Here is a 26,657-nt window from a genome sequence, read left to right as displayed (position 1 = left end):
GGGAGGGAGGAGAATGGAAGTAGAGGGGAACACAGAGGGAGCTTCAACTATTATCTGTTAATATTTCTTCAAAAAAAAATAAATAAATCTATATAAGTGTGCTGACATGGCAGTGTCTCCAAGACATCACATAAAAAATGCACATTTCAAAATATGTATGTATGACCTATTTTTCTTCATACATGACTATCAAAAATCTGATCAGATATAGATAATATATAATAATGTATTATTACAAAAATATTATAGTTTTATAGTATTACAACAAATACTATAATAACAAAATATGAACATTATAATATACAGTAATAAAAAATCACAAAAGTTAAAAATAACCTGCTAAAACCATTCTCAAATGTCTCCCATATATTTACTGTTTCTACAATTAAATTTAAAAAAACACACACACAAAAACCTTAGGTTATTTCCAAAAGTGATAAACAGAAGATAAACGCTACACTTTTTTTCTTTTTTTATATGGTCAATTTCATGCTGTGGGCTTTAGCTTTTCTTCTGGATGTTTTAAAGTGATATTTGAGTAATGAATGGGTAAATCATTTACCTCAGCAGAAAATTTTCAGTAATGGTAATTTATTATTCCAAGGAAGGAACTAGAGCATAAAGCAATTTGTCAAACTTAAAATGCATTTCCCAGTACCATGCACTTTCTATGGGTAACAAATCAAAAAAAAAAAAAAAAAAAAGAAGGAAAGAGAGAAAGAGAAGCAGCAGCATTTATTGATGAACATCAACTTTATAATGTGGTCACTGATTTTTTCTTCTTCTGATATGTTCTCAGATTGGTGCTCTCCTCTGTCTCTGATTATTTTGCTGCCATGTTTACTAATGATGTCAGGGAAGCAAGACAAGAGGAAATAAAAATGGAAGGTGTTGAACCTAATTCACTATGGTCCTTGATTCAGTATGCGTATACAGGTAATAAGTCTGAAAATGTAAATTTAAAACCTCTTAAGGTTATGTTATATTCTTAGATTTCAGATTCCTGCTTCTAGCAAAGCTTGCCACAGCTAACAGTTAATTCTGTTGTTGTCATCACCCCTAATGATACTTCATAAGTTAAAATCTTTATATTAGAATCTTTAAAGTGGTTATCATAACTAAGCTTATGATTGGTATTTTTAAATGTTAATATAATAATTAGATGAATTATGTAATGTTTGTAAATTATTTGCATTTAAAATTAGATATGCTACTTAAAGCATCATTTAAAAATTCTGAAAATAAACCATTAGTTTTTTATTTTAATAGAAGTCAAAAAGCTAATGATTTTTTTTTTTTTTTGATTTAGTACTTTTCTTTTTGGACTATCTTAAACCACCTAGGTCTGGAATTCATGTAATGAACTCTTGTTTAGAATTATTACTATTAACATTGATTATTTTATAAATTAAAGTTAATATAGCTCTGTAGTTAATGGAATTTCTTTTTATCATTAAGGCCGCCTTGAATTAAAAGAAGATAATATTGAGTGCCTGCTATCTACAGCTTGCCTTCTTCAGCTTTCACAGGTTGTTGAAGCTTGCTGTAAGTTTTTAATGAAACAGCTTCACCCGTCCAACTGTCTTGGAATCCGTTCTTTTGCTGATGCCCAAGGTTGTACAGATTTGCATAAAGTGGCTCACAATTATACTATGGTATGTATTTTCTGAAAAGCAGAAAGGCATATATGCTCTTTACCCCATTCCTTATTGTTGTGGGCTTATCTACATGTTGCTGTTTCCCCATGGTTCTGCCATATGTCGTGAGGTCCAGGTTTACTGTCTAATGCAAAATATTTTCATTGAGTTATGAGGGGAATCACCAAGTAATATTTCTCCTGGATATATGAGTCAAGCCTGAAGTTATTGTAGTTGCTGAGAAGCAGAGCAGTGGCCTGGGACTGTTGTATTCAAGGTTTTCAGATCTGCCACTCTTTAAAGCAGGATTTCCCCTACATTTTCCTTTGTAGCACCTGGGTGTATTTCAGAATTGCCTACATATTCACTGATGGAAATTGGTGATGGTGACTGTGGGGTATTGGTACAGTACTAGTACAGATGATAGAATGAAAGGGAAGCTTTTTATTAAAGATAAATCTGGTTATATATAAGAAGGGTTTTTAGCTATGTAGAAAGATGTTCTTGTTAACTGTAGCAAATTATGTGCACAAAGTAAATTGCAGAGGAGGTTCTCATTCAGAAACCTGGAGGATAATGGGTACAGATTGCTCTAGGATACCAAGAAAAGAAGCGCATGTTGAAGGCATATTGTTAGGACCAGGTCCCACAGTCTTCATAGTAGGAAGGTTTGCGCAAAGGAGGATATTTGGATTTTTAAGGAATGACCATCTTGTCACACCAAGGCAGTTAGGTCTCCACAGCTGGGCCAAGATTGCTTGACCTGCTACAATCAGGACAGTACAGCTTCTGAGAGAAGAGAGAGTGTGAACATTCACACACATTTATACCAGTTATCCATACTACTATTTTATCAACATTCAGGAGATGTTTTTGTCTACCTTGTCTTCCATCCCCCATCCTTCCACTGAATTGGTTTGTCTGTGAAGGGATTGACAGGTACTTTAAGAATCTTTCACTACAGAAACAGAGATTTGGAAAGAATTGTGAGAACAGATGTTTGCAACAACTGGGAAGAATAATTCCACCAACTTCATAAGCTTGATGTGAGGATTAAATGAGTTAATAGCAGTTTAGTGCTTAAAATTGACACATAGTATACCCAGTCAATAAATGGTGTCATCATCGTTACCATCATTATAGAGATTTACTCTATTTGACACAGTAGGGATTGATGTGAGGGAATACAAGCACTCATGCAAAAGTACAACCTTTATGATTCATTTTTCCCCTGTGGTGTCGTCATTTCTCGAAAATGTTGCTTGTTTATAATGGCTATAGTGCTTCGAGTAAAAAGCTAGAGATTGTATGACAGGGCAAAACCATACAGATCTAGTGTCTTCTAAATTAAATCCCAGGGGAGATTTTTTCCCCCCATCTCAGTCTTTATCTTTCCCTGCAGATTTCTCATTTTGGTCTTAAACCTCAGTTTCAAATAATTTGGGGAGTAAGATGAATATAAATAAAGTAAAGCTGGTTTTCTTTTCGTCATAATCCGTTCATAATTTAATACCTCTTTCTTAGGAAGGAATGCACTGGGGTCATGCCTGTTGTTTACAGTAGAGGCACAGTGGCTGCTTAGACATAATGGCTTAGACTTAAATTAAATTGCTTATTTTTTTATTAAAGTAGAGTTGGCTTGCAGTGTTTAGTTTCAGGTATACAATGTAGGGATTCAACAATTCTATACATTATGCCATGCTTACTGTGATAAGTGTAGTTACTTTCTATAGCCATACAGAGTTATTACAATATTATTGATTCAGGTCAATGTTTTTAAAACTATTTTCATATCCAATTAGTTGGGTATTTTTTTTCTCAAGACCTTTATTTGACATTATTCAGTTTGAACAGAGACATGAAATTTAAGTCTAATAACAATAAGTCATTTAGAGGAAGATTGTTTGACTTGAATTGTTGCTATGGGAACTCGATGAAAATGTATCACAAAATTCAATCTTCAATTTAAACAAATCCCTCAGTAATTTCATTTGCTTAAAACCTAATTCCAAAAGGAGGAAAGGCATAATGCTAGCAAGTGTTTGGTAGCGTGATAGCTATTTACATTACAAAATAGATTTTAAGGTTTTATTTTAATTCCAGTGAGTTAACATACAGTGTTATACTGGGGCACCTGGGTGGCTCGTCGGTTAAGCGTCCGACTTCGGCTCAGGTCATGATCTCACGGTCCATGAGTTCAAGCCCCGTGTCAGGCTCTGTGCTGACAGCTCAGAGCCTGGAGCCTGTTTCAGATTCTGTGTCTCCCTCTCTCTCTGCTCCTCTCCTGTTCATGCTCTGTCTCTCTCTGTCTCAAAAATAAATAAATGTTAAAAAAAATTAAAAAAAAAACATACAGTGTTATATTAGCTTCAAGGTACACAATATAGTGATTCAACACTTTCATAAAACACCTGGTGCTCATCACAACAACACAAAAGAGAGTAAGCATACTACCACATAGTGAATTCAGTTGTTACAGTCAGTAAATGATGCATGTATTGGGGATGTTTACTCGTCCTCTGTGAGCACAGGTAGGAGAGGATGAAGAGTTCTTTCTTGTTATCCTGAAATCTGGAAACTGGTGCTCATTCTGGCTGCCACTGAATGTGACCTGGCACAAGTTATTTAACCTCCACCAAAAAGTCTAAGACTGGGTATATTATTACAAATATCTAATGACATTATGGATTTATGAAACAAATACAAGCATTTAATTTTAAATTTTGTTTCTTGATCTAGAAAACCTTGAAAAAAACATTGAATTCTGTTAAAATCCCTGCTTTAAAACCAAATAATACTTTGAAAAGCACTTTGTGTTTAACCTTGAGTTCAGTAGTCTTTCTGTAAGTTGTTGAGAGACTTGATTTTCACTTAAAATGAATTAGAATGGAATGGACAGCATTCTGAAATAGGTATATCAACAAATAAATAATAAAATGTATATTGTTATATAATAGTCCTTTTCTAATTGATGAATTAATCCCATTGCATTGGTAATGCCACTAATACCATTTGAAAGGAAACCAATAGTCAACAGCAGTATGGTGTGAATGTTGATTATACTATACACTACCTTTGAGCAATTACAAATGTGTATTACTAGAGAACTCACTAAATCCCTAAAAAGGAATAACATCAGAATCATAGAGGTCCCAGAAGATGAAGAGAGAGAAAAGGGGTAGAAGGTTTATGTGAGCAAATGATAGCACAAAACTTTCCTAACCTGGGAAAAGACCTAACACAGACATCAAAATCCAGGAAGCACAGAGAACTCCCATTAGATTCAACAAAAACCAACCATCAATAAAGCATTATCAGTCAAATTCACAAAGTACACAGAATATGAAAGAATCATGAAAGCAGCAAGAGAAAAAAGCCCTTAACCTGCAAAGGAAGACAGATCAGGTTTGAGCAGACCTATCCACAGAAACTTGGGCCAGAAAAGAGTGGCAGGATATACTCAATGTGCTGAATCAGAAAAAATATGCAACCAAGAATTCTTTATCCAGCAAGGCTGTCATTCAAAATAGAAGGAGAGAGAAAAAGTTTCCCACTGGAGAGTGTGATGCTAAGTGAAATAAGCCATACAGAGAAAGATACCATATGTTTTCACTCTTATGTGGGATCCTGAGAAACTTAACAGAAACCCATGGGGGAGGGGAAGGAAAAAGAAAAAAAAGAGGTTAGAGTGGCAGAGAGCCAAAGCATAAAATACTCTTAAAAACTGAGAGCGAACTGAGGGTTAATGGGGGGTGGGAGGGAGAGGAGGGTAGGTGATGGGTATTGAAGAGGGCATCTTTTGGGATGAGCACTGGGTGTTGTATGGAAACCAATTTGACAATAAATTTCATATATTAAAAAAAATAATAAATAATAAAATAAAATAAAAAAGTTTCCCAGACAAACAAAAACTAAAGGAGTTCATGACAACTAAACCAGCCCTGCAAGGCATTTTAAGGGGGACTCTCTGAGGGGAGAAAAGACAAGGAAAAAAAACCAAAAAAGACCAAAAGCAACAAAAACTAGAAAGGACCAGAGAACAACTCTACAGGCAACATAATGGCAATAAATTCTTATCTTTCAGTACTCACTCTAAATGTCAGTGGACTAAAATCTCCAATCAAAAGACATAGGGTAACAGAATGGATAAGAAAACAAGATCCATCTATATGCTGTTTACAAGAGACCCATTTTAAACCTAAAGACACATTCATATTGAAAATAAGGGGATGGAGAAACATCTGTCATGCTAATGGTCACCAAAAGAAAGCCAGAGTAGCCATACTTATATCAGGCAATCTAGATTTTAAAATAAAGGCTCTAACAAGGGATGAAGAAGGGCATTATATCAAAATTAAGAGGTATATTGACCAAGAAGACCTAACAGTTGTAAACATCTGTGCCCCAAATGTGCAAGCATCCAAATAATTAAATCAATCACAAACCTAAAGAAACTCATTGATAATAATACCATAGTAGTAGGGGACTTCGACACCCCACTTACAACAATGTAAAGATCATCTAAACAGAAAATCAACAAGGAAACAATGGCTTTGAATGACACACTAGACAAGATGGACTTAACAGATATACAGAACATTTCATCCTAAAGCAGCAGAATACACATTCTTCTCCAGTGCACACGGAACAGTCCTCAGAATAGATCATATACTGGGACACAAGTCAGCCCTCAGCAAGTACAAAAAGATCGAGATCATACTGTGCATGTTTTCAGACCACAACACTATGAAACTCAAAATCAACCACAAGAAAAATTTGGAAAGATAACAAATACTAGGAGACTAAAGAACATCCTACCAAAGAATGAATGGACTAACCAAGAAGTTAAAGAGGAAATTTAAAAGTACATGGAAGCCAATGAAAATGATAACACCACAGCCCAAAACCTCTGGGACGCAGCAAAGGTGGTCATAAGAGGGAAGCATATAGCAATCTAGGCCTTCCTAAAGAAGGAAGAAAGTCTCAGATACACAACCTAATCTTACACCTTAAAGAGCTGGAAAAAGAACAGCAAATAAAACCCAAAAACAGCAGAAGGCAGGAAATAATAAAGATGAGAGCAGAAATCAATGCTATAGAAACCAAAAAAAAAAAAAAAAGAACAGATCAATGAAACCAGAAGCTTGTTCTTTGAAAGAATTAACAAAATTGATAAACACCTAGCCAGTTTGATGAAAAAGAAAAAGGAAAGAACCCAAATAAAATCAAGAATGAAAGAGGAGATCACAGCCAACACAGCAGAAATACAAACAATAATAAGAGAATATTATGAGCAATTATACACCAATAAATTGGGCAATCTGGAAGAAATGGGCAAATTCCTAGAAACATATACACTACCGAAACTGAAACAGGAAGAAATAGAAAATTTGAACAGACCCATAACCAGTAAAGAAATTGAGTTAGAAATAAGAATCTCCCAAAAAACAAGACTCCAGGGCCAGGTTGCTTTCCAGGGGAAACCTACCAAACATTTAAAGAAGAGTTAACACCTATTTTTTTGAAGCTATTTCAAAAAATAGAAATGGAAGGAAAACTTCCAAACTCATTCTATGAAGCCAGCATTACCTTGATTCCAAAACCAGACAAAGACCCCACTAAAAAGGAGAACTATAGACCAATTTCCCTGATGAACATGGATGCAAAAAATCCTCAACAAGATACTAGCCAACTGGATCCAACAATACATTAAAAAAATTATTCACCACGACCAAGTGGGATTTATACCTGCGATATAGGGCTGGTTCAATATCTGCAAAACAATCAATGCAATACATCACATTAATAAAAGAAAGGACAAGAACCAAATGATCCTCTCAATAGATGCAGGGAAAACATTTGACAAAATACAGCATCCTTTCTGGATAAAAACCCTCAAGAAAGTAGGAATAGAAGGATCATACCTCAAGATCATAAAAGCCATATATGAAAGACCCACCACTAATATCATCCTCAATGGGGAAAAACTGAGAGCTTTCCCCCTAAGGTCAGGAACAAAACAGGCATGTTCACTCTTGCCACTGTTACTCAGCATAGTATTGGAAGCCTTAGCCTGAGCGATAAGACAACACAAAGAAATAAAAGGCATCCAACTTGGGCAGGAGGAGGTCAACTTTCACTCTTTGCAGATGGCATGATACTCTATATGGAAAACCCAAAAGATTCCACCAAAAAACTGCCAGAACTAATCCATGAATTTAGCAATGTCGCAGGATATAAAGTCAATGTACAGAAATCGGTTGTATTCCTGTACACCAATAACGAAGCAACAGAAAGAGAAATCACAGAAGTGATCCCATTTACAATTGCACCAAAAACCATAAAATACCTAAGAATAAATCTAACCAAAAAGGTGAAAAGTCTATACACTGAAAACTATAGAAAGCTTATGAAAGAAATTGAAGAAGACAGAAAAAAAATGGGAAAAGATTCATGCTCCTGCATAGGAAGAACAGATACTGTTAAAAATGTCAATACTACCCAAAGCAATCTACATAGTCAATGCAATCCCTATCAAAATAACAACAGCATTCTTCACAGAGCTAGAACAAACAATCCTAGAATTTGTATGGAACCAGAAAAGACCCGGAATAACCAAAAGCAATCTTGAAAAAGAAAACCAAAGCTGGAGGCATCACAATCCTGGACTTCAAGATGTTTTACAAAGCTGTAATCATCTAGACAGTATGGTACTGGCAGAAGAACAGACACTCAGATCAATGGAACAGAATAGAGAACCCAGAAACGGACCCACAAACATATGGCCAACTGATCTTTGACAAAGCAGGAAAGAATATCCAATGGAATAAAGACAGTCTCTTCAGCAAGTGGTGCTGGGAAAACTGGACAGGACCACTTTCTTACACCACACACAAAAATAAACTCAGTGGATGAAAGACCTAAACGTAAGACAGCAAGCCATCAAATCCTTGAGGAGAAAGCAGGCAAAAACCTCTTTGACCTTGGCCACAGCAACTTCTTACTCAATGTGTCTCCTGAGGCAAGGGAAACCAAAACAAAAATGAACTATTGGGACCTCATCAAAATAAAAAGCTTCTGCACAGTGAAGGAAACAATCAGCAAAACTAAAAGGAAGCCAATAGAATGGGAGAAGATATTTGCAAATGACAATCAGATAAAGGGTTAGTATCCAAAATCTATAAAGAACTGATCAAACTCAACACCCAAAAAACAAATAATGCAGTGAAGAAATGGGCCAAAGAGATGAATAGACACTTCTCCAAAGAAGACATCCAAATGGCTGACAGACGCATTAAAAAATGCTCCACATCACTCATCATCAGAGAAATACAAATTAAAACCACAATGAGATACCACCTTACACCTGTCAGAATGGCTCACATTAACAACTCAGGCAACAACAGATGTTGGTGAGGATGCGGAGAAAGAGGATCTGTTTTGCACTGCTGGTGGGAGTGCAAACTAGTGCAGCCACTCTGGAAAACAGCATGGAGGTTCCTCAAAAAATTAAAAATAGAACTGCCCTACAACCCAGCAATTGCCCTACTAGGTACTTATCCAAGGGAATTGGGTGTGCTGTTTCGAATGAGCGCATGCACCCCAATGTTTATAGCAGCATTATCAACAATAGCCAAAGTATGGAAAGAGCAAATGTCCATCGATGGATGAATGGATAAAGAAGATGTATGTGTGTGTGTGTGTGTGTGTGTGTGTGTGTGTGTGTGTATGCATTATATGCTAACTAACTTGGATGTAATTTAAAAATTAATTAATTAATCACATATCTGCTATAACTAAATGACTAAACAATTAAAGTTGAAAAAGAGAAATTTTGATTTCTTGAGAATCTTTCCTAATATTATGTAATAAATATGTTTCCATGTATCTGTATGATATTTGTTTTTGAAATTTTTAATACCTGCTTAATAGTTCATTGAGTTACAAACCCCTATAGCTGGACCTTTAGGCTAATTCCTATTCTGTACTATTATAAATAATAATTCAGAGAAGCATCATTAGAGAAGCATCAGCTTTTTTTTTTTCCCTTGTGAATTATTTATAAAGTATTAAACTGCTGGTGGGGTAACTAGGTTGAGAGCTTAAGCATTTTTATAGCTTTTGCCATGTGTTACCAAATCATTTTATAATGTCAGTATATAATTGGGTCGAACAGTTTGCTTGAAGCCAACATCAAGGTTTTATTAAAATACATATCTGAAAATGATAATCAGTCATTTAAAATAGATACATTTGGGCATCTTTAACAAATCATGATGAATTGAGGCAATTGAATTTAGTTAATTATTCATGTATGGTTTCCTATTTAAGAATTTCTAAGAAAGGAATGTCAACCCAAGATATATTTTAGATTAGTACCTAATTTGGGTTACTGCAAGCTATGTGGAACATATAATTCTCATTTTAATATAGAAGATAGTCACCAGTCCTTATCTCTAGCTCTAATTTAAACAGCCCTAGCTATTTCACTAGAACCGTGTATGCTGAGACAGCCATAGCAAACTAGGAAATGTACGAAAAACATTAAGGGACAATATACATAGCTTTTGCATTTATTTTATAGTTATGTAAACAGTCCATGCATTAAGACTTGTAACCTTGCACACCAGAAAGCAAATTTCCCGTCTCTTCAGACTGTTTAGCATAATAACCTAGCAAAAGTCATTATCTCGCAGCTAAAGTCATTTCTATCTCCCATTTCAAATTATAAGGAGCCTGATTCTAATATGTGACTGAAAATGAATGATCTTTGGTGCAAGGGCTTAGGGTCCCAGTGCATTCTATGTCAACACTCTTGCTTTGGCTCTTTTTCTTTGAGACCAAAAGAACTTCATACATAAATCAGATTAGAAGTTTTTAAAACAGATCTAAAATCCTGGGTGGTCTTATAAATTACATTAAAACACTCTAGTATAGGCTAATCAGGTTCTAGGATAGCCCTAAGGACATACAGTCTTTCCTGGGCAGAGTCTGAGAAGACTTCTGTGGTCTTGGGAATGGTCTTGAGCGATCTAGCCAGCCAGGCAGCCCTTTCTGGGTAAGAGAAATAACTTCATCACTCACCCAAGTGTTTAGCTGTACTGTTAACCAAATTCTTCGGCAACCACAAATGTAAACTAAATTTGATGTTAAGAGTATCCTACATCTCAGAGTCTAATTCATTTTTTCTACCTTCTACCTCTTGAAAGACTTGCCAGAACTATGCCCTAACTTGACCAAAGCAATACGTACCAATCCCAGGTCCATTTTTAAAATGTACCAAATGGTAGAATTTAATTCTACTGATATAGAGACTTAAAATGTAACAACATAATTGCAGTTTAAATGTTATTTTCTACTGTGTTTCTTTCCTAGTGATACTATTGTAAGGAAGGTACAAACTGTACAAACTGTATTTTGGCATCTAATTCAGAATTTTTTATTTTATCTTAAATAAACCGATGGACAGGAGGAGCAGTGTTGTTTATGTGCTATTTATTCCCTCTAGGAACATTTCATGGAAGTAATTCGAAACCAGGAATTTGTACTATTACCAGCCAGCGAAATTGCGAAGCTCTTGGCCAGCGATGACATGAACATTCCTAATGAAGAGACGATACTGAATGCACTTCTAACTTGGGTCCGTCATGATTTGGAACAGAGACGGAAAGATCTCAGTAAACTTTTGGCTTATATTAGGCTACCTCTTCTTGCACCACAGGTAAACTATTTTTGATTATTTAATCAGCATCATAATTTCAACAACATTTGAGTATTTACTTCATGCTAATTATGTTACTATGTACATGTCTGTAGGTTTTTTCCTTTGATTATTCTATCTGATAAGGTCGTTTTACATATACTCCTATGAAATGCATAGTTGAAAAGATAGGTAAAAAAATTTCTGCTTATGTTTTCTTTTTTTTAAGTTTATTTATTTTGAGAGAGAATACACGTGCATGCACACACATGGGAGGTGCGGAGGAAGAGAGAGAATCCTAAGCAGGCTCTGGGCTGTGAGCACAAAGCCCAACCTGGGGCTCAATCTCATGAACTGTGAGACCATAACCTGAGCTAAAATCAAGAGTTGGATGCTTAACCAGCTGAGCCACCCAGGTGCCCCTCTGCATATATATATTCAACCCAGAAGGTCTGGCTACCTAAATTGCATGAATTAAATAACATTTTCACTTAGGGGTTAGTAATTTTATTTGACTCAACTAGAAACCTATCCTAGCAATTGAGAATTAGTAAAGCTGCTAATGCAAGTAGCAATGGACACTAGGAACCAGAAAAATTCGATTAATTCATTTGCTACATGTTTACTAAGTATCCACTAAATGCTGGATTCTGGTGATATATAAACTGAGACGTGATAAAGAGTTCCAGCTCTGACATTTTAAAATTCTGTATCTGGGCATCTTCACACACCTCAGTCTCTTAGTCTATCAGATGGAGATAACATTCTCTTTGTCTCACAGGATTACTATAAAGATGAGAAAAGGGCTCTGTGAAACCAAATGTGCTATAAATAATCATGGTAGGATTATCAGCATCATTTTAGAATTGAGAGACATCTAGTTCGTGTATTCAAGGTGATCAGTCATAACATATTTACATGCATAGTTTCCCCTTTGTACAGTTCTAACTGGAATGTGCAGCAGCTTATCTGCAGTTTGGTTTTGTGGTGTCAGTTACCCATAGTCAGCCATGGTCAGAAAGCAAATGATCCTCCTTCTGACGTCTTGTCAGATCATTAGTTAGCCTAACACTGCATCGCGGTGCCTATGTTATCCACCTTACTTCAGGTCATCACGCAGGCATTTTATCATCTTCTGTCATCACAAGAGAAAGAAGGGCACGTACAGTACAATAAGATATTTAGAGAGAAAGGCTACATTCACGTAATTTGTATTACAGTATTATAATTGTTCTATTTTATTATTTGCTATTGTTGTTAATCTCTTACTGTGCCTCGTTTTTAAATTAAACTTTTTCATAGGTATGTATATATAGGAAAAAAACATAGTGTACACAGGGTTCGGTATTATTTGCAGCTTCAGGCATCCACTGAGGGTCTTGGAACATATCCCCCATGGTTAGGAGGGGGGATTTCTGTACAGTAATTTCTACTGCCTATTTTGCTGCTTATCTTGAAGGCTTGAATAGAGAAAGAGGCCTTGAAAGTGAAGAAAGAATGAGCTGTTACTACTCGAGATCAGATTTTTGTTGTTTCAAGTGCCATCAATTTTATCTTACCTGCATTTATCTTGGGCATTATGTATTATTTCCAGCCATTGTTAACAAAAGTTACTGTTTGCTCTCTACCTTATAGAGACAAAAATTAGTGCTGATACTTTATAAGAAAGATCTTCTCTTTGGAAGGAAGAATTTTCTATGAATTCATAGGAATGAAACTGCATGAATTGATGACAATTCAGGAAAAATAACATTGTAAAACATGTCCTTTGAAATCAGGTTTTAAAAAGAGAGTTATACTTTGCAGAATTTTTTTTTCTTATCCTTTTCTAGATTACAGAAAATAAAATGTGAAAAATCCTAGTAGACTTCGAAAAAAAATCTGTGCAATTAAGTAACCTGTTAATTGACTTCAGTGCTGCAGTTTCAAATATTTATGAGACTATATTTGCATGACTCTTTAAAATTTCTGTTATCCACGGTACTGCTGATAATCATAGGCGTAAGATCTTAGAGTTAAAAGGCAGCCATTTAGTCTAACACCTGTTGTACAAATGAAGTAACAGACTAAAAAAGTAAAACCATATGCTCAAAATCATAAAGTGATTGCATAAATTCCTGTCCTTCTGCATTGTAGTTCTGTTTGCCTTTGCTACTTGACTAACATAGAGCTAATAAAAGATGGAGGTAGAACTTGAACCCAAGTTAAGTTCTGTGCCATTCTCACAGAACCATTATGCCTCTTGAATGTACTATATGTAAAATTGCTGGGTGAGAAGAAGAATATCAAGTTGAGGAAGAAATAGATTAAAATATAAATTTGTAATTACAATATAATGAGAGGTAGGCTGTGATAGATATATGAACATGGCATTATGGAAATAATCCGAGTAGCTACCCAGAAGAGGGGGCAGGATAGCCCAGGAGAGATAGATTATACCTAGTTATGGAGTCATGAGCAATGCATCATGCCCTGGAATTTGAAGAGTGCTTGCATGGCTTAAGAGCAGAAATAAAAGGTGTGGAGAAACAGAGAATCTCTAGTTATGCCAAAGAGTTTGTGTTTTATCCCAGAAGCATTGAGGAAGCACTAAAGTTTAAACAGAGAATGGCATAATTAACATTTTATTTAGGAAGATCCTCTAACAGTGTTGCAGAGATTGGATTGGAATGGTCAAAATAGAAATCCATTACGAAGACTATTAGATTCAGGCAAGTGAATTAAGCCCTCTCTGGCAGTGGAGGTAGAGAAATTACCAGGCTCAAGAGCTATTTAGGAATTAGAATTGATACAAGTTAATGATCAGTTGAAAGGGGAGGGTACAAATAAAAGAGGGCTCCAAAATGATTCTGATTTGTCCAGGTACGTTAAGGAAGGTGCCGTCAATTAAGACAAGGAATTGAGGATGAAGACCTGATTTTGAAGGTGAGAAGAAAGTGGAAGAATCATGTTCCCAGAGCTTCTTGGTACCTTTAATCCTCTTGGAGTCTAGGAAGGAGTTTTGAAAATTTATTATTAGGTTGTTGAAGCCAAAAGGAAGAGAAAGACATGACCAAAGAGAACACAAGGGCACTAGGAGTGGAACCCTAGGAATAGTAGGATTTAGTGGTAGTTCCTAAACCTGCCTAAATAACTGGAGTGCTGTTAAAAACAGATTCAAGTCTGGGGCGCCTGGGTGGCTCATTTGGTTGAGTGTTTGACTTTGGCTCAGGTCATGAGCTCACGGTTTGTGAGTTCGAGCCCCACGTCGGGCTCTGTGCTGACAGCTCAGAGCCTGGAGCCTGCTTCAGATTCTGTGTCTCCCTCTCTCTCTTTCTCAAAAATAAATAAAGATTAAAAAGAGATTCTAGTCTAAGAAGGAGGAAATTTTAACATTATCAGATATTATGATCTTGTTCAAAGAGACAAGAAAATGACAGAAAATCCATTGGATTAGCCCATTTGTTTCAAATTGTGGTCTCCAAGTATAGGATCAGCACCACAAGGGAAGTTGTTTAAAATACAAATTATGGGGAGGGACCAAGATGGCAGAGCAGCATGGAAGTTTCTTGTGTCTCTTGTCCCTGAAATGCAGCTAGAACAACACCAAACCATCTTGCACACCTAAAATATTGATCTGAGGATTAACTCAACAATCTGTATAACTTGAACCAAGAACTCAGCAGGAATTCACCCCAAAAGAAAGAACAGGAAGAAACGACAGCCAGGGACTTAATCAACACAGATACAAGCAAGATGTCTGAACCAGAATTTAGAATATGATAATAAGATTACTAACTGGGGTTGAAAAAAGCATAGAATCCCTTTCTGTGGAGATAAAAGAAGTAAAATGTAGTCAGGACGAAATTAAAAATGTTATAACTGAGATGCAGTCTTGAATGGATGCCACAGCGGTAAGGATGGATGAAGCAAGGCAGCAACTCAGCGATATAGAGGACAAACTTATGGAGAAGAATGAAGCAGAAAAAAAGAGGAAACCAAGGCAAAAGAATATAAGAATATATTCTTATATATAAGATATATAAAATATAAGAATTAGAGAACTCGGTGACTCATTAAAAAGAAATAACATCTGGATTATAGGGGTCCCAGAGAGTGAAGAGAGAGAAAAAGGGGTAGAAGGTTTATGTGAGCAAATGATAGCACAAAACTTTCCTAACCTGGGAAAAGACACAGACATCAAAATCCAGGAAGCACAGAGAACTCCCATTAGAGTCAACAAAAACCATCAACAAGGCATATCAGTCAAATTCACAGAATACACAGACAAGGAAAGAATCATGAAAGCAGCAAGGGAAAAAAAGTCCTAATCTACAAGGGAAGACAGATCAGGTTCGCAGCAGACCTATCCACAGAAACTTGGCAGGCCAGAAAAGAGTGGCAGGATATATTCAATATGCTGAATCGGAAAAATATGCAGTGAAGAATTCTTTATCCAGCAAGGCTGTCATTCAAAATAGAAGGAGAGAGAAAAAGTTTCCCACACAAAGAAAAAGTCAGAGTTAGTGACCACTAAACCAGCCCGGCAAGAAATTTTAAGGGGGACTCTCTGAGGAGAGAAAGGACAAAACAAAACAAAAAAGACCAAAAGCAACAAAGGCTAGAAAGGACCAGAGAACACCACCAGAAATGCCAACTTCACAGGCAACACACAATGGTAATAAATTCATATCTTTCAGTACTCACTCTAAATGTCAATGGACTAAACACTCCATTCAAAAAACATAGGGTAACAGAATGGATAAGAAAACAAGACCCATCTACCTAATGTTTACAAGAAACCCATTTTAGACCTAACAACACCTTCAAATTGAAAATAAGGGGATGGAGAAACATCTGTCATGCTAATGGTCGCCAAGAGAAAGCCAGAGTGGCCATACTTATATCAGGCAATCTAGATTTTAAAATGAAAACTCTAATAAGAGATGAAGAAGGGCATTATATCATAACTAAGGGGTCTATTGACCAAGAAGACCTAACAGTTGTAAACATCTATGCCCCAAATGTAGAAGAATCCAAATATATAAATCAATTAATCACAGATATACAGAAACTCATTAATAATAATACCAAAATAGTAGGGAACTTCAACACCCCACTTACAACAATGGAAAGATCATCTAAACAAAATCAATAAGGAAACAATGGCTTTGAATGACACACTGGACCAGATGGACTTAACAGATATATACAGAATATTTCATCCTAAAGCAGCAAAGTACACATTCCTCTCGAATGCACATGGAACATTCTCCAGAATAGATCACATAATGGGACACAAATCAGTCCTCAACATGTACAAAAAGATCGAGATCATACCTTGCATATTTTTAGTTCACAACGCTATGAAACTGAAAATCAACCACAAGAAAAAAGTTGGGAAGACCACAAATACTTGGGAGACTAAAGAACATCCTACTAAAGAATGAATGGGCAGACAACACAAAGAAATAAAAGGCATCCAGATGGGCCAGGAGGAGGTCAAACTTTCACTCTTTGCAGATGACATGATACTCTATATGGAAAACCCAAAAGATTCCACCAAAAAACTGCTAGAACTGATTCATGAATTCAGCAAAGTTGCAGGATATAAAATCAATGCACAGAAATCAGTTACATTCCTAAACACCAACAATGAAGCAACAGAAAGAGAAATCAAGGAATCGATCCCATTTACAGCTGCACCAAAAACCATAAAATACCTAGGAATAAATCTAACCAAGAGGTGAAAAATCTATACTCTGAAAAGTATAGAAATCTTATGAAAGAAATTGAAGAAGACACAAAAAAATGGAAAAAGATTCCATGCTCCTAGATAGGAAGAACAAATACTGTTAAAATGTTGATACTACCCAAAGCAATCTACATATTCAGTGCAATCCCTATCAAAATAACAACAGCATTCTTCACAGATCTATAACAAATAATCCTAAAAATTTGTATGGAACCAGAAAAGACCCCGAATAGCCAAAGCAATCTTGAAAACAAAACCAAAGCTGGAGACATCACAATCCCAGATGTCAAGCTATATTACAAAGCTGTAATCATCAAGACAGTATGGTACTGGCAGAAGAACAGACACTCAGATCAATGGTACAGAATAGAGAACCCAGAAATGGACCCAAACACGTATGGCCAGTAATCTTTGACAAAGCAGGAAAGAATATCCAATGGAATAAAGACAGTCTCTTCAGCAAGTGGTGCTGGGAAAACCGGACAGCAACATGCAGAAGAATGAACCTGGATCACTTTCTTACACCATACATACACACACACACACACACACACACACACACACACACGATGAAAGACCTCAATGTAAGACAGGAAGCCATCAAAATCCTCGAGGAGAAAACAGGCAAAAACCTCTTTGATTTTGGCCACAACAACTTCTCACTCAACACGTCTCCGGAGGCAAGGGAAACAAAAGCAAAAATGAACTCATCAAAATAAAAAGCTTCTGCACAGCAAAGGAAACAATCAGCAAAACTAAAAGGAAACCGACAGAATGGGAGAAGATATTTGCAAATGACATATCAGATAAAGAGTTAGTATCCAAAATCTATAAAGAACTGATCAAACTCAACACCCAAAAAACAAATAATGCAGTGAAGAAATGGGCAAAAGACATGAATAGACAGTTCTCCAAAGAAGACATCCATGGCTGACAGACACGAAAAAATGCTCCACATCACTCTTTATCAGGGAAATAGAAATCAAAGTCACAATGAGATACTACCTTACACCTGTCAGAATGGCTCACATTAACAACTCAGGCAACAACAGATGTTGGCGAGGATGCGGAGAAAGAGGATCTCTTTTGCATTATTGGTGGCAATGCAAGCTGGTGTAGCCACTCTGGAAAACAGTATGGAGGTTCCTCAAAAAACTAAAAATAGAGCTACCCTACAACCCAGCAATTGCACTACTAGGCATTTATCCACGGGATACAGGTGTGCTGTTTCGAAGGGACACATACACATACCCCCATGTTTATAGCAGCACTATCAACAATAGCCAAAGTATGGAACGAGACCAAATGTCCATCGATGGATGAATGGATAAAGATGTGGTATATATATATACAATGGAGGATTACTTGGCAATCAAAAAGAATGAAATCATGCCATTTGCAACTACGTGGATGGAACTGGAGGGTATTATGCTAAGTGAAATTAGTCAGAGAAAGACAAAAATCATATGACTTCACTCATATGAGGACTTTAAGAGACAAAACAGATGTGCATAAGGGAAGAGAAACAAAAATAATATAAAAACAGGGAGGGGGACAAAATAGAAGACACTCATAAATATGGAGAACAAACTGAGGGTTGCTGGACAGGTTATGGGGGGGATGGGCTAAATGGGTAAGGGGCATTAAGGAATCTACTCCGCCTATTCACTATATGCTTACTAATTTGCTTGTAAATTTTAAAAAATAAATAAAATTAAAAAAAAAAGAATGAATGGACTAACGAAGAAGTTAGAGGAAATTAAAAAGTACATGGAAGCCAATGGAAATGATAACACCACAGCCCAAAACCTCTGCGATGCAGCAAAGGTGGTCATAAGAGGGAAGTATATAGCAATCCAGGTCTTTCTAAAGAAGGAAGAAAGTCTCAGATACACAACTTAAAATGCAAATTATTAGGCCCCATTCTATACCTGCAAAATCTGAAACTCTGGGATGGGGCCTAGTAGGTTGTATTTTAATTTGCTTTCATGTGGATTTGAAGCACACTCTAGTTTGACAATCAATGTCTTAGCAGATAAATAGTGATGACTGATGGAAACTACATTGCCCTGTATGATATAAATAAGTTACTTCACCTTTCTGAGCAATGTTTTTCTTTTCTACATTAATAATTCTATGTTGCACTATTGTGACACTTAGAAATACTAGCAGGGTTTTTTTTTTCTTTCCTTGCAAGTTTGCAAAATTATGGTTATCAAGTGATGAAGGTCTTTTTTTAAGTTTATGTATTTATTTTTGAGAGAGAGAGGAGAGTGTGCAGGGGAAGGGCAGAGAAAGGGAGGGAGAGAGAGAATCCCAAGCATGCTTTGTGCTATTAATGCAGAGCCGGATGTAGGGCTCCATCCCATGAACTGTGACATCATGACCTGAGCTGAAATCAAGAGTCAGAAGCTTAACTGACTGAGCCACCCAGGTGCCCCTAAGCAATGGAAGTTTGGAAGAGGACTCTAAAACCATCAAGAAAATGTTGGATTTTATTCTGTATGTTTTATTTTAAAAGATAGGAAAATATTACAATTATTTAAATTGTCTAGTGCATATCAAATAATAGTGACTAATATTAAAAAATTGCCATGAGGGGGGCACCTGGGTGGCTCAGTCAGTTGAGCGTCCGACTTCAGCTCAGGTCATGATCTCGCAGTCTGTGGGTTTGAGCCCCATGACAGGCTCTGTGCTGACAGCTCAGAGCCTGGAGCCTGCTTCGGATTCTGTGTCTCCTTCTCTCTCTGCCCCTCCCCTGTTCACGCTCTGTCTCTGTCTCAAGAATAAATAAACATTAAAAAAAATTTTTTTTAATTGCCATTAGGTCCAGTTACCTAAAAAATTTACTTTTGTAAATAGGTGAAGGGGATTAAGAGTACACTTATGATGAGCACTGAATAATTTATAGGCTTGTTAAATCACTATATTGTACACCTGAAACTAATATAACACTGTATGTCAACTATGCTGGAATTAAAATAAAATAAATAAAAATTTAAAAAATAATAAAGTTAAAAGAAAGAATTTACTTCTGTAAAATCGTTCCTTTCTCAATGAACTTTTATCCTACTCTATTAATATGAAACACTATTCAGTCTAGCTAGAAGGGATGCTTTTACATATAGTAATTCTAGTGTAGTGTCGCTCACAGTAGATCCCTAAAATGACCTAGGAAATAATTGTATGTATGTGTATAATTGTATGTAATTGTAATCCTCTACCAAATGATCATTTTCGTGTGACTTACTGTGTATTTTTTAACTGTGAATAATCTAGAAGATACATATTTGTGTTTTTTTGTTTTATCCTTGAATATATTACAAGCTTTTCTATTTGATCAAATTTTAAACAATGTGGATAGAAATACTAGGACAGATGTACATTATTTAAAATATTTCGACATGTACATTCTCAGAGTTTCCAATGATTAGCCTGTAGTACAAGTATCTTGGTCTTCACAGTTCTGTTCTCAATTCTTATTATTGTTTTCTACTAAAAGTAAAAAAAACATAAAATGAGCCAGTACTTATCTTTTCTATTCTTTTGATTTACACATTTTTTATACCAAAACATCTTTTAAAGCCTATAGAATTGAGAAATCATTCACATTCTATTTTTTTACTTTAAGTAGTATTGGAGGGGGCCGTTTTAGAAAAATAGTCATATGAGATCAAGTATGAGAGAGAAGATAAAAATTTACACATTAAAAATGTTTCTATTTCCTTAATGCCTTCATTTAAGTAATTTGTCATTCTCTAGTGGCAGGGAAGACACATGTGTTCACCTAACATGCAGAGTATACAAGAGTGGTTTTTAGTTCTCTCTCAGCGCCTCCTGAATGATTTTCTAAATGATTCCTGGTACCTTCCGTTTGATTAATCTGATGCTTGGATTAATGGCTTTCATCTCTCTACTTATTCATAGAGAGACTGTTAGCATGTTTAAAAATATATTTTACTTCAAATTGCAGTAACTATTAAGATTCCCAAGACTTTACTTCCTACGGTTTTGTTTTTTGTCTTTTTAAGTTCATTTATTTATTTTGAGAGAGTGCAAATGGGAGAGGGGCAGAAAGAAAATCCCAAGCAGCCCCCACCCCCTCACTGCTGTCAGTGCAAAGCCCAATGCAGGGCTCGAACCAAGGAACCATAAGATCATGACCTGAGCTAAAACCAAGAGTTGGATACCTAACTAACTGAGCCACTCAGGAGCCCCTATTTTCTACATTTTCTTCACATTAGTTTTTATTTAGAAAGGACTGAAGTAATTCTGTATAACAGAAGTAATATGAACATTAAGGTCAATCTAAATGAGCCAACTCAGTGCATATTTGGTAATGGTTTCTGTAGCAAGTATAACTATATTTTGTGTGCATAGAAAAATATGGAATAATTAATACCATAATTTATACTCTGGCAGAGGTCCTGAGACTTATGTCTAAATTTGGCTTTTTTTCCATTAGCATACTCTACTCAGTTTCCAAATGCCACAAACGTTTTTTACAGTGACTTTTGTTAGAGACTCTTCCTTTATCAAAATAGGAACATATTCTCAACATTATTATTCATTTGTATTTGCAAAGTAAAGCTGTATTTCCCACCCACTCAAATGGCTAAAATAAAAGGAAATAGTAACAGTTGTTGGTGTGAATGTGGACAAACAGGAACCCTCATATATTGCCTGTGGGAACATAAAATGATGCAGCTACTTGAAAAATGGTTTGGCAGTTTCTTAAAAAGTTAACATATATTTACCATATGGCCCAGCAGTTCTACATCTAGGTATCTACCCGAGAGAAATGAAAGCATTTACCTACATAAAGACTTGCATGCAAATGTTCTTAGCAGCTTTATTCATGATAGCCGAAAACTAGAAATAATCTGTGTCCATCAACTGTGAACAGATAGACAAAATGTGGTACATCAATCAGTGGAATATTATTCAGCAATAAAAAGAAATGAAGTACCAAGGAACCCTTGTGCACTGTTGGTAGGAATGTAAATTGGCATAGCCACTATGGAAAAATAGTATGGAGGTTCTTCAAAAAATTAAAAATAGAACTACCCTATGGCCCAGCAATTCCACTACTGGGTATTTACCCAAAGAAAACAAAGACACTAATTCAAAAAGATATATACACCCCTGTGTTTATTGTAGCTTTACTTACAATAGCTAACATATGGAAGCAACCCATCTCTAGATGAATGGATAAAGAAAATGTGGTCTACACACACACACACACACACATACACACACACACACACACACACACACACAGAGGTACATGTACTGCAATACTACTCAGCCATAAAAAAAGGATGAGATCTTGCCATTTGTGACAACATGGATAGGCCTAGAAGGTATTATGCTAAGTGAAAGAAGTCAGAGAAAGACAAATACCAAATGATTTAACTTATATGTGGAATCTAAAAACAAAACAAACAAACAAAAATCCAGACCCTGGGTGGGTGTGGGTGGCACAGTCCATCAGGCATCTGACGTCACCTCAAGTCATGATCTCACAGTTCATGGGTTCAAGCCCCAAATTGGGCTCAGTGCTGTCAGCACAGAGCCCACTTCAGATCCTCTGTCCCCCTCTCTTTCTGCCCTGTCCCTGTCTCTCTCAAAAATAAATACATATTTTAAAAATTAAAAAAAAAAATAGAAAGAAAGAAACAGATCCATAAATACAGAGAACAAAGTGATGGTTGCCAGAGCAGCGAGGGTGGGGAAATGGGTAAAATGGGTGAAGGGAAGTGGGAGATACAGGGTTCCTGATATGGAATAGATAAGTCATAGTTGTAAAAGATACAGCATAGGAAATATAGTCAATGATATTGTAATAGTGTTGTACAGTGATAGATGGTGAGCATACATTTGTGGTGAACATAGCATAACGTATAGAGTTATTGAATCACTGTGTTGTACACCTGAAAGTAATGTAACATTGTGTGCCAACTGCAATAAAAAAATTTTTGTATAAAAGAAATTAAGTACTAATACATGCGACACATGGCTGAACCTCAAAAACACACTAAATGTAAAAAAGGAAGACAGAAGATACCACACAGTATATGACTTTATATGAAACATAAAAAAAAAACCCTTCAAATCTATAGAGACAGATTGGCACATGAAATAGGAGATGAGAACAGAGATTAAACAGCAAACAGGTATGCAGGGTCTAAGTAGGGTGATCAAAATGCTCCAAAATGGTTTATGGTAATGGCTGCACAAGTTGGCAGGTTTACTAAAATATATTTAGTAAAATATACCTTATATTATCAAATGCATTCCTGCAGTGTGTCAAAAGGATGATACACTATGACCAGGAAAGTCTTGTTCCAGAAATATAAGAATGATTGAGTTTCAGGAAATCTGTCAAGATAATTATTACATCAATAACTTAAAGGTGAAAAAGCCATATGATCATGTCAATGGATGTATAAAGGGCATTCAGAAAGAATGTAGGAACCATTCTTAGTTTTAAAATGATGACGTAAAATAGGAAGAGATGAAAACAGCCTAAATATAATAAAGTTACTAGATGCTGTATTGACTTTCATCCTTAATAGTCATACACTACAACTGTATCAGTTCAAACCAGAAACAGGGGTACTCTGTTTCATCCTAATTATTTAACATTGCTTTGAACATTTTAGCAATTGTAATAATAAAATAAAAATGAAGTAATTGGCATACATATTAGAAATGTCCACTATCCCTGTTTGGTGATGATTATGATAATGATATTATGCCTAATAACTAGAGTGATATACAGGAATGTTGTAAAATAGTAGATTATAAACAAATATACAATAACCAAAGATTTGTCTCTCCTCTAGCAAAATATATGCAAAATGAAAATTTAAAAATCCCTTCCCAGTAGCAATAAAAATCAATTATGTAATATGTATATTAAATATGTATATTTAATAAAAGAAAGGCATAAGACCTATATGAAGAAAGGTATACAACAAATGGTAAGGCTTCCTAAATGGAAAGACTTGATGTCATAAAAATGTAAATTCTTCCAAAATTAATAAATAATTTAATGAAGTTCATAATAGAATTCCAACAGGATCGAGATGGTGAAGGGGAATTAGATAAATATATCTTAAGCTTATATGAAAAGTAAAGACTCAAAAACAGTCAAGAAAACTATGAAAATGAACAGTAGTGGTTTATTTATTTATTTATTTATTTATTTTTTTTTTAATATATTGTTGTTGTTGTTGTTGTTGTTGTTTTAACATTTATTTATTTTTGAGACAGGGAGAGACAGAGCATGAACGGGGGAGGGTCAGAAAGAGAGGGAGACACAGAATCCGAAACAGGGCCCCAGGCTCTGAGCTGTCAGCACAGAGCCCGACGCGGGGCTCAAACTCACCAACCGCAAGATCATGACCTGAGCCAAAGTCGGATGCTTAACCGACTGAGCCACCCAGGCGCCCCAGTAGTGGTATATTTAAATTAAAAAAAATCAGAATATGTCATAAAGACACTAAAAAATTATGGTATCAGAATAGTAATAGATCAATGGAAAAGAATAAAGATTCAGAAAACAGGTCTCATATATCCTGAGATGTATTTTTGAGAATGTAATGTATAACCAAGTTTCCATTTACTTGGAAATGGAGGGGATTGTTTAATAAATGGTGCTAGTACCGAATTGGCCATCCACCTGGAAGGAGATTAAAATATTCTTCAACTCATACTCTATATAAAAATTAATTTCACATTTATCAATAGCCCAAGTGAAAGAAATACAGTAATATAGGGGTAGGGAGGTGGATGTAGAAACAAGCACAAAAAGAAAAGAAATGCATTTTTTAAAAGGCAGGATGAAACCATATCTATACCTTTGCATAAAATTACATAAGTTAAAAAAACGGGATTTAGTGAAGCACAAGGGATTTAAATTCCTTTAGGATAATCACCATTTAGAGTTCTCTTCCACCTAAGAAATTGGTAAGTTGTTTTGCTGTTGTTCTTTGAGCACTGTATAGGGAGTTCAGGTAAACGCAGTCATTAGTCAACTTCTATTTATAATTATTCTTCTTCAGTTAAAATTATTTCTAATTGAAGAAGTAATGGCACAAAAACAGACACTCAGATCAATGGAACAGAATAGAGAAAGAACCCAGAAATGGACCCACAAATGTATGGCCAACTAATCTTTGACAAAGCAGGAAAGAATATCCAATAGAATAAAGACAGCCTCTTCAGCAAGTGGTGCTGGGAAAACCGGACAGCGACATGCAGAAAAATGAACCTGGATCACTTTCTTACACCATACACAAAAATAAACTCAAAATGGAAGAAAGACCTCAATGTAAGACAGGAAGCCATCAAAATCCTCGAGGAGAAACCAGGCAAAAACCTCTTTGACCTTGGCCGCAGCAACTTCTCACTCAACATGTCTCCGGAGGCAAGGGAAACAAAAGCAAAAATGAACTATTGGGATCTCATCAAAATAAAAAGCTTCTGCACAGCAAAGGAAACAATCAGCAAAACTAAAAGGAAGCCAATAGAATGGGAGAAGATAGTTGCAAATAACAATCAGATAAAGGGTTAGTATCCAAAATCTATAAAGAGCTGATCAAACTCAACACCCAAAAAACAAATAATGCAGTGAAGAAATGGGCCAAAGACGTGAGTAGACACTTCTCCAAAGAAGACATCCAAATGGCTGACAGACACATGAAAAAATGCTCCACATCATTCATCATCAGAGAAATACAAATCAAAACCACAGTGAGATACCACCTCACACCTATCAGCATGACTAACATTAACAACTCAGGCAACAACAGATGTTGATGAGGATGCTGAGAAAGAGGATCTCTTTTGCATTGCTGGTGGCAATGCAAACTGGTGCAGCCACTCTGGAAAACAGTATGGAGGTTCCTCAAAAAGCTAAAAATAGAACTACCCTATGACCCAGCAATTGCACTACTTGGCATTTATCCAAGGGATAGAGGTATGCTCTTTTGAAGGGGCACAAGCACCCCAATGTTTATAGCAGCATTATCAACAATAGCCAAAGTATGGAAAGAGCCCCCAGATGTCCATCAATGGATGAACGGATAAAGAAGACGTGATATATATATGCAATGGAGTATTACTCGGCAATCAAAAAGAATGAAATCTTGCCATTTGCAACTACGTGGATGGAACTAGAGGGTATTATGCTAAGCAAAATTAGTCCAAGAAAAACAAAAATCATATGACTTCACTCATATGAGGACTTTAAGAGACAAAACAGATGAACATAAGGGAAGCAAAAATAATATAAAAACAGGAAGGTGGACAAAACATAAGAGACTCTTAAATATGGAGAACAAACAGAGGATTTCTGGAGGGGTTGTGGGAGACTGGATGGGCTAAATGGGTAAGGGGCATTAAAGAATCTACTCCTGAAATCATTGTTGCACTATATGCTAACTAACTTGGATGTAAATAAAAAAATAAATTAAATAAAAAGAAAAAGTAAAATGATTTATTTTAGAAAATCTAAACAATATAGAAAAGCAGTAAAAAAGTTTATTTAAGAAGCAGCAGTTTCCCCACTACCCAGAGA

At 35.8% G+C, this 26,657-nt stretch overlaps 1 protein-coding gene across 9 annotated transcripts in view; it reads left to right on the top strand.

Annotated features, from left to right (window-relative positions):
* Positions 1-26,657, top strand: part of KLHL5 (kelch like family member 5) — a 98,698-nt gene that overhangs the window by 40,272 nt on the left and 31,769 nt on the right. For all 9 annotated transcript variants that reach the window (XM_058722829.1, XM_058722831.1, XM_058722828.1 and 6 more), the window contains 3 exons: positions 800-936; positions 1,459-1,655; positions 11,146-11,358. In XM_058722829.1, the coding sequence (XP_058578812.1) occupies positions 800-936; positions 1,459-1,655; positions 11,146-11,358 (547 nt within the window). The remainder of the gene's footprint in view (positions 1-799; positions 937-1,458; positions 1,656-11,145; positions 11,359-26,657) is intronic.

Source organism: Neofelis nebulosa, chromosome 3 (genome assembly GCF_028018385.1).
Source record: "Neofelis nebulosa isolate mNeoNeb1 chromosome 3, mNeoNeb1.pri, whole genome shotgun sequence".
Lineage (NCBI taxonomy): Eukaryota > Metazoa > Chordata > Mammalia > Carnivora > Felidae > Neofelis > Neofelis nebulosa.
The sequence above is the reverse complement of the archived record's forward strand: the minus strand, read 5'-3'. Positions and strand labels throughout refer to the sequence as shown.